At 49.6% G+C, this 10,330-nt stretch overlaps 1 protein-coding gene across 1 annotated transcript; it reads right to left on the bottom strand.

Moving 5' to 3' along the window:
- Nucleotides 1–3,106: 3,106 nt before the first annotated feature.
- On the bottom strand, nt 3,107–6,422 carry LOC129848813 (vascular endothelial growth factor receptor 3-like). The gene is made up of 3 exons (XM_055915907.1): nt 6,320–6,422; nt 3,569–3,957; nt 3,107–3,114 (listed from the first exon to the last, which is right to left on the bottom strand). Exons 1-3 carry the CDS (start codon nt 6,394–6,396, stop codon nt 3,107–3,109), a joined length of 474 nt encoding a protein of 157 aa, XP_055771882.1. The 5' UTR covers nt 6,397–6,422.
- Nucleotides 6,423–10,330: the final 3,908 nt, after the last annotated feature.

Here is a 10,330-nt window from a genome sequence, read left to right on the forward strand (position 1 = left end):
CATCACATTTTTTATTATTAAAGTGGCTAGAGATTAGTCAGTATGTTGGCAGCAGCCTCTCAATGTTAGTGATGGCTGTTTAACAGTCTGATGGCCTTGAATAGAAGCTGTTTTTCAGTCTCTCGGTCCCTGCTTTGATGCACCTGTACTGACCTCGCCTTCTGGATGATAGCGGGGTGAACAGGTAGTGGCTTGGGTGGTTGTTGTCCTTGATGATCTTTATGGCCTTCCTGTGACATCGGGTGGTGTAGGTGTCCTGGAGGGCAGGTAGTTTGCCCCCGGTGATGCGTTGTGCAGACCTCACTACCCTCTGGAGAGCCTTACGGTTGTGGGCGGAGCAGTTGCCGTATCAGGCGGTGATACAGCCTGACAGGATGCTCTCGATTGTGCATCTGTAGAAGTTTGTGTGTGCTTTTGGTGACAAGCCAAATTTCTTCAGCTTCCTGAGGTTGAAGAGGCGCTGTGTGCCTTCTTCACCACACTGTCTGTGTGGGTGGACCATTTCAGATTGTCTGGGATGTGTACGCCGAGGAACTTAAAACTTTCCACCTTCTCCACTACTGTCCCGTCGATGTGGACAGGGGGCTGCTCCCTCTGCTGTTTCCTGAAGTCCACGATCATCTCCTTTGTTTTGTTGACGTTGAGTGTGAGGTTATTTTCCTGACACAACACTCCGAGTGGTGTCAGGATCTAGTTACAGTATGGAACTAAAACTAAACATTTTCCAGCTAGATAACTAAAACTAAACATTTTCCAGCTAGATAACTATTACGTAAAATGCTCCATAGTTGTGCATTTGATTTGCTAATTTAGTTGCTAGTTAGCTATCTAGCTGTGGTTAGCTTCTTCATCATCAAGCTTCGCTTGCCGGTAACATCCAGAGAACCCGCTCCTGAATCAATAGCCTTGCTGTTTGATAATAGTTTTGTGTTATAGCAGCAAATTGTGAGTAGCATTTTTCAGTTGTTTGTTTTAACTTTATCAGCTGGGATGTCTGTCCAGAAAATAGTTTAGGTCAGAGACTGTATAAAATGTTCAATTCGCTCATTAGCATTTAGTTAGCATTCTCTAGGGGATTTTACATGTATTTATTAGCATTGCTAACATTCGGATTACAAAAGCTCAGTGGGATTTGAAAATAGCACCCCTTGTGTTCATTGTCAGTATTACAGAATATCCCGGTATGGCATGAGGTCGGTGTGAAGGTATGACAATGTGGATAGCGCACAAGCCTAACAGTTGCAGCTAGCTGCTGGATGGACTTTTAGTGTCAGAAACTCTTTAAACAGGGATTTTTTATTTTTTAACTAATCAGAACAGGTTAGGACTATGCAAACTCTTTACATCTGTTTTCAGGGAGACAGATAGACATCTGTAAAGTTCTTGTCCTCCTCCCAAGACAAAGAGAAACCAGAGGAAAGAAAGAAAGCGAGAGAAAAGAGAAACTCGAGGCCCACAGGATAACTAACGCTCCACAGCCAAGTGGAAATGATAAGACTGGGATCCGCATCCCAAATGGCACTCTAATCCATACAAAGTGCACTACTTTTGACCAGGGCCCATCCCTACAAAGTGCACTACTTTTGACCAGGGCCCATCCCTTCAAAGTGCACTACTTTTGACCAGGGTCTATGGGGTAGTAGTGCACTACTTTTGACCAGGGCCCATCCCTACAAAGTGCACTACTTTAGACCAGGGTCTATGGGGTAGTAGTGCACTACTTTTGACCAGGTCCCATAGGGAGCAGTGAAATATCTGGGATGCTGACAGGGTCAGACTCAAGGCACGACACCAGAACTGGACTGAAATAGATGGACGGATAGATAAACCTCAGCAACTGTTCTGGTCCAGAGATGGAACAGATTAACCAATCAAAATGTACTATTCATTCACTAGCCAAATGACTGGCACTTTAACGGGAACACAGTGAAATGATGAAGTTCAACTACCACTCGATATCTTGGTCGGAGGAGACTTCAGATTGCTTTGGTTTACAGATCAAAACGCGTTCAAGTCTTGGGTGATTTGGTGATTGAGGTTGGTGAACCATATAGATTATTAAAGATGCAGTCTGCGATCTTTAGCTAAACAAATTTGTAACACATTGTCTGAATTGTATTCGCAACATATCATACGAATCGCAATTGTATTTATTTTTTTAAATAAAATAAATTGCAGGACGTAACATATCATACAAAATGTATGACGTAGTACACAAATGTATGACGTAGTACACAAATGTATGACGTAGTACACAAATGTATGATACAAATGAATGATGTAGTACACAAATGTATGACGTAGTACACAAATGTATGATGTATTACACAAATGTATGACATAGTACACAAATGTATGATACAAATGTATGACGTAGTACACAAATGTATGACATAGTACACAAATGTATGATACAAATGAATGACGCAGTACACAAATGTATGACGTAGTACACAAATGTATGACGTAGTACACAAATGTATGACATAGTACACAAATGTATGACATAGTACACAAATGTATGATACAAATGAATGATGTAGTACACAAATGTATGATGTAGGACACAAATCAAATCAAATCAAAATCAAATCAAGTTTATTTTATATAGCCCTTCGTACTTCAGCTAATATCTCGAAGTGCTGTACAGAAACCCAGCCTAAAACCCCAAACAGCTAGAATGCAGGTGTAGAAGCACAGTGGCTAGGAAATACTCCCTAGAAAGGCCAGAACCTAGGAAGAAACCTAGAGAGGAACCAGGCTATAAGGGGTGGCCAGTCCTCTTCTGGCTGTGCCGGGTGGAGATTATAACAGAACTATGCCAAGATGTTCAAAATGTTCATAAATGACCAGCATGGTCAAATAATAATCAGGAGTAAATGTCAGTTGGCTTTTCATAGCCGATCATTAAGAGTATCCCTACCGCTCCTGCTGTCTCTAGAGAGTTGAAAACAGCAGGTCTGGGACAGGTAGCACGTCCGGTGATCAGGTCAGTGTTCCATAGCCGCAGGCAGAACAGTTGAAACTGGAGCAGCAGCACGGCCAGGTGGACTGGGGACAGCAAGGAGTCATCATGCCCGGTAGTCCTGACGCATGGTCCTAGGGCTCAGGTCCCTAGGACCATGATGGATGACGTAGTACACAAATGTATGATGTAGGACACAAATTAATGACGTAGTACACAAATGAATGACGTAGTACACAAATGTATGATGTAGTACACAAAAAAACGGGAGCCCGTTTTGGCTCATGAGCACCACTTTCAAAACTACTGACTGAAATTATACAAACGTTCTGGAGCATCACTTTAACAATGCTAGTCAAGAGATGACCACGATGATAACGCTAACACTGGCGCTGACGAAAAACCATGCGCGTGTGTGTGTGTGTGTGTGTGTGTGTGTGTGTGTGTGTGTGTGTGTGTGTGTGTGTGTGTGTGTGTGTGTGTGTGTGTGTGTGTGTGTGTGTGTGTGTGTGTGTGTGTGTGTGTGTGTGTGTGTGTGCGTGAGAGCAACAGGATATGTGCATACGTCTGTCTGTCTCGGTGTATAAAACACGCTCCTCTTACCTCTGACAAACACATATACAGCAACAGCCGTGGTCCCGTCGACGACAGCCTTGATGTCTCTGTAGTAGCAGCGGTAGTAACCCGTATCATTCCCTTTAGCTCCAGTGAGGATCAGGGTCTTGCAATACGGCCTTCCAGGCTCCCCTGGACACTCCAGGAGGCCGACTCCCCTTCTCTGGACAGGGATCGAAGCAGGCGTACCAGCCTCCTCCCCGGCCACGGGGTGGTCTCCCACAACTCCAGCCCTAGGCCCAGGGGTACCAACTTGGGATCCAGTCTCGGCCTCACCCTCCGGGGCTCTGCTGGGCCTGGGGCCGGCCTGACGGTCAGTCAGATCCTCTCCCACCAGGGTCGTCTCAGGCCACGCCCAGGACAGAGTACGCTGACCCCTGGAGGTCAGAGGTTAGGGGTTAGAGGTCAGAGGAAAGGTCAAGTGAGAGGTCACAGATGGGTCAATTATGTTTTAAACCAAACAGAACAGGTTAGGACTGTGCAAATGTCAGGTGTGTGACGTTAGCGACTGCGACAGATTGTGAAAGAGTGTGAGAATGTAGCCCTTCATCCAGATTCTCATGGAACCTCATTCTCACATCCATTTGCTGAATAAATATTCTAAAATCATGTCTGGTCCTTAAAACTGATTAAATTAATTTTCCCAAAATGGTTGGTAAATATTTGCGCAAAATGAAAAAAGGCGTTTACAGCTGTTTACCCTCCTCTACACCACTCTGTATGATGTGACGGTGGATTAGACAGCTGTTTACCTCCTCTACACCACTCTGTATGATGTGACGGTGGATTAGACAGCTGTTTAACCTCTACACCACTCTGTATGATGTGACGGTGGATTAGACAGCTGTTTAACCTCCTCTACACCACTCTGTATAATGTGACGGTGGATTAGACAGCTGTTTAACCTCCTCTACACCACTCTGTATAATGTGACGGTGGATTAGACAGCTGTTTAACCTCCTCTACACCACTCTGTATAATGTGACGGTGGATTAGACAGCTGTTTATCCTCCTCTACACCACTCTGTATGATGTGACGGTGGATTAGACAGCTGTTTAACCTCCTCTACACCACTCTGTATAATGTGACGGTGGATTAGACAGCTGTTTATCCTCCTCTACACCACTCTGTATAATGTGACGGTGGATTAGACAGCTGTTTATCCTCCTCTACACCACTCTGTATGATGTGACGGTGGATTAGACAGCTGTTTAACCTCCTCTACACCACTCTGTATGATGTGACGGTGGATTAGACAGCTGTTTAACCTCCTCTACACCACTCTGTATAATGTGACGGTGGATTAGACAGCTGTTTAACCTCCTCTACACCACTCTGTATGATGTGACGGTGGATTAGACAGCTGTTTAACCTCTACACCACTCTGTATGATGTGACGGTGGATTAGACAGCTGTTTAACCTCTACACCACTCTGTATGATGTGACGGTGGATTAGACAGCTGTTTAACCTCCTCTACACCACTCTGTATAATGTGACGGTGGATTAGACAGCTGTTTAACCTCCTCTACACCACTCTGTATGATGTGACGGTGGATTAGACAGCTGTTTAACCTCCTCTACACCACTCTGTATGATGTGACGGTGGATTAGACAGCTGTTTAACCTCCTCTACACCACTCTGTATAATGTGACGGTGGATTAGACAGCTGTTTATCCTCCTCTACACCACTCTGTATGATGTGACGGTGGATTAGACAGCTGTTTAACCTCCTCTACACCACTCTGTATAATGTGACGGTGGATTAGACAGCTGTTTAACCTCCTCTACACCACTCTGTATAATGTGACGGTGGATTAGACAGCTGTTTAACCTCCTCTACACCACTCTGTATGATGTGACGGTGGATTAGACAGCTGTTTAACCTCCTCTACACCACTCTGTATAATGTGACGGTGGATTAGACAGCTGTTTAACCTCCTCTACACCACTCTGTATAATGTGACGGTGGATTAGACAGCTGTTTAACCTCCTCTACACCACTCTGTATAATGTGACGGTGGATTAGACAGCTGTTTAACCTCCTCTACACCACTCTGTATAATGTGACGGTGGATTAGACAGCTGTTTAACCTCCTCTACACCACTCTGTATGATGTGACGGTGGATTAGACAGCTGTTTATCCTCCTCTACACCACTCTGTATAATGTGACGGTGGATTAGACAGCTGTTTATCCTCCTCTACACCACTCTGTATGATGTGACGGTGGATTAGACAGCTGTTTAACCTCCTCTACACCACTCTGTATAATGTGACGGTGGATTAGACAGCTGTTTAACCTCCTCTACACCACTCTGTATGATGTGACGGTGGATTAGACAGCTGTTTAACCTCCTCTACGCCACTCTGTATAATGTGACGGTGGATTAGACAGCTGTTTAACCTCCTCTACACCACTCTGTATAATGTGACGGTGGATTAGACAGCTGTTTAACCTCCTCTACACCACTCTGTATGATGTGACGGTGGATTAGACAGCTGTTTACCCTCCTCTACACCACTCTGTATAATGTGACGGTGGATTAGACAGCTGGAGAAATACAAGGCAATTCTACCCACCCAATTGTTCATTCAACACACATTCCACCAGCAACACCAGATGGAAATAGGAAGACACACACACACACACACACACACACACACACACACACACACACACACACACACACACACACACACACACACACACACACACACACACACACACGGTACTACCTGCATGTGATGGTCAGTGTTTCATCTGCGTGGATCACGAGGTCTTCTTTTTGGCTGTCAATGGTGGGCGGAGTCATAGAGTAGCCAATCACCAGACCTCAGGTAACAAAAACAAAATCATATGATTGGACGCTGGCATTCAAACACTGATTTGATTGGATGAGAAACGCATTTACATTTCAGAAACAAATAAATATAAATTTGTGGTTACTGGTTTAGTAAGCTCTGCTGGTCGGCTCTGTCAAACCTCCTCAGTGTCACGTTGATTAGGAACTCAACCCGACAGAGGCAGGAGGAACTCAACCCGACAGCAACAGGAGGAACTCAAACCGACAGAGGAACTCAACCCGACAGCAACAGGAGGAACTCAACCCGACAGAGGAACTCAACCCGACAGAGGAACTCAACCCGAAAGCGGCAGGAGGAACTCAACCCGACAGGAGGAACTCAACCTGATAGAGAAACTCAACCCGACAGAGGAACTCAACCAGACAGCGACAGGAGGAACTCAACCCGACAGGAGGAACTCAACCCGACAGAGGAACTCAACCCGACAGGAGGAACTCAACCCGACAGAGGAACTCAACCCGACAGAGGAACTCAACCAGACAGCGACAGGAGGAACTCAACCCGACAGAGGAACTCAACCAGACAGCGGCAGGAGGAACTCAACCCGACAGCGGCAGGAGGAACTCAACCCGACAGCGGCAGGAGGAACTCAACCAGACAGCGGCAGGAGGAACTCAACCCGACAGCGACAGGAGGAACTCAACCAGACAGCGGCAGGAGGAACTCAACCAGACAGCGGCAGGAGGAACTCAACCCGACAGCAGCAGGAGGAACTCAACCAGAGCGGCAGGAGGAACTCAACCCGACAGAGGAACTCAACCAGACAGCAGCAGGAGGAACTCAACCAGAGCGGCAGGAGGAACTCAACCCGACAGAGGAACTCAACCAGACAGCGGAACTCAACCAGAGCGGGAGGAGGAACTCAACCCGACAGAGGAACTCAACCAGACAGGAGGAACTCAACCCGACAGCCGCAGGAGGAACTCAACCCGACAGAGGCAGGAGGAACTCAACCCGACAGCGGCAGGAGGAACTCAACCCGACAGCGGCAGGAGGAACTCAACCAGACAGCGACAGCGGAACTCAACCAGACAGCAGCAGGAGGAACTCAACCAGAGCGGCAGGAGGAACTCAACCCGACAGAGGAACTCAACCAGACAGCAGCAGGAGGAACTCAACCAGAGCGGCAGGAGGAACTCAACCCGACAGAGGAACTCAACCAGACAGCGGAACTCAACCAGAGCGGGAGGAGGAACTCAACCCGACAGAGGAACTCAACCAGACAGGAGGAACTCAACCCGACAGCCGCAGGAGGATCTCAACCCGACAGAGGCAGGAGGAACTCAACCAGACAGCGGCAGGAGGAACTCAACCCGACAGCGGCAGGAGGAACTCAACCAGACAGCGACAGGAGGAACTCAACCCGACAGAGGAACTCAACCAGACAGCGGCAGGAGGAACTCAACCCGACAGCGGCAGGAGGAACTCAACCCGACAATCGGCAGGAGGAACTCAACTAGACAGCGGCAGGAGGAACTCAACCCGACAGCGACAGGAGGAACTCAACCAGACAGCGGCAGGAGGAACTCAACCAGACAGCGGCAGGAGGAACTCAACCAGACAGAGGAACTCAACCAGACAGCCGCAAGAGGAACTCAACCCGACAGAGGAACTCAACCCGACAGAGGAACTCAACCAGATAGCGGCAGGAGGAACTCAACCCGACAGCGGCAGGAGGAACTCAACCCGACAGCGGCAGGAGGAACTCAACCAGACAGCGGCAGGAGGAACTCAACCCGACAGCGACAGGAGGAACTCAACCAGACAGCGGAAGGAGGAACTCAACCAGACAGCGGCAGGAGGAACTCAACCAGACAGAGGAACTCAACCAGACAGCCGCAGGAGGAACTCAACCCGACAGAGGAACTCAACCCGACAGCGGCAGGAGGAACTCAACCCGACAGCGGCAGGAGGAACTCAACCAGACAGCAGCAGGAGGAACTCAACCAGACAGCGGCAGGAGGAACTCAACCTGACAGCGACAGGAGGAACTCAACCCGACAGAGGAACTCAACCCGACAGCGGCAGGAGGAACTCAACCCGACAGCGGCAGGAGGAACTCAACCCGACAGCGGCAGGAGGAACTCAACCAGACAGCGGCAGGAGGAACTCAACCCGAGAGCAGCAGGAGGAACTCAACCCGACAGCGACAGGAGGAACTCAACCCGACAGAGGAACTCAACCCGACAGCGGCAGGAGGAACTCAACCTGACAGCAGCAGGAGGAACTCAACCCGACAGCAGCAGGAGGAACTCAACCAGACAGCGGAACTCAACCAGACAGCAGCAGGAGGAACTCAACCAGAGCGGCAGGAGGAACTCAACCCGACAGAGGAACTCAACCAGACAGCAGCAGGAGGAACTCAACCAGAGCGGCAGGAGGAACTCAACCCGACAGAGGAACTCAACCAGACAGCAGCAGGAGGAACTCAACCAGAGCGGCAGGAGGAACTCAACCCGACAGAGGAACTCAACCAGACAGCGGAACTCAACCAGAGCGGCAGGAGGAACTCAACCCGACAGAGGAACTCAACCAGACAGGAGGACCTCAACCCGACAGCCGCAGGAGGACCTCAACCCGACAGAGGCAGGAGGAACTCAACCAGACAGCGGCGGGAGGAACTCAACCCGACAGCGGCAGGAGGAACTCAACCAGACAGCGGCAGGAGGAACTCAACCAGACAGCGACAGGAGGAACTCAACCCGACAGCGACAGGAGGAACTCAACCAGACAGGAGGAACTCAACCCGACGGCGGCAGGAGGAACTCAACCAGACAGGGACAGGAGGAACTCACCCCGACAGCGGCAGGAGGAACTCAACCCGACAGAGGAACTCAACCCGACAGCGGCAGGAGGAACTCAACCCGACAGCGGCAGGAGGAACTCAACCCGACAGCGGCAAGAGGAACTCAACCAGACAGCGGCAGGAGGAACTCAACCCGACAGCGGCAGGAGGAACTCAACCCGACAGCGGCAGGAGGAACTCAACCCGACAGCGGCAGGAGCAACTCAACCCGACAGCGGAACTCAACCAGACAGAGGAACTCAACCCGACAGCGGCAGGAGGAACTCAACCCGACAGCGGAACTCAACCAGACAGCGGCAGGAGGAACTCAACCCGACAGCGGAACTCAACCAGACAGCGGCAGGAGGAACTCAACCCGACAGCGGCAGGAGCAACTCAACCCGACAGCGGAACTCAACCCGACAGCGGAACTCAACCCGACAGCCGCAGGAGCAACTCAACCCGACAGCGGCAGGAGCAACTCAACCCGACAGCGGAACTCAACCCGACAGCGGCAGGAGGAACTCAACCCGACAGCGGCAGGAGCAACTCAACCCGACAGCGGAACTCAACCCGACAGCGGAACTCAACCCGACAGCGGCAGGAGCAACTCAACCCGACAGCGGAACTCAACCAGACAGAGGAACTCAACCCGACAGCGGCAGGAGGAACTCAACCCGACAGCGGCAGGAGCAACTCAACCCGACAGCGGAACTCAACCCGACAGCGGAACTCAACCCGACAGCCGCAGGAGCAACTCAACCCGACAGCCGCAGGAGAAACTCAACCAAAGCTATCAAATGTTAGTCATTATATGACACTGTATTCCACTTAACTCAGGGCTGTAATATATTAATGGCTGTAAGGCAATCTGCAGGAATAGAGCAGAACAATACACCCAGACCCCAGCACCACCCGGTCTGAGAAACACCCAGACAGACAAATGTCTTTCAATTCTCTTTCTCTCTCCTCTCTTCTTTCTCTCTCCTCTTTCTCTCTCCATCCCCTCTCTCTCACTCTCCTCTCTCTCTCTCTCTCCTCTCTCCTCTCTCTCTCCATCCCCCCTCTCCTCTCTCTATCCGTCTCCTCTCTCTCTC

This window comes from Salvelinus fontinalis, unplaced genomic scaffold, assembly GCF_029448725.1.
Source record: "Salvelinus fontinalis isolate EN_2023a unplaced genomic scaffold, ASM2944872v1 scaffold_1198, whole genome shotgun sequence".
NCBI lineage: Eukaryota > Metazoa > Chordata > Actinopteri > Salmoniformes > Salmonidae > Salvelinus > Salvelinus fontinalis.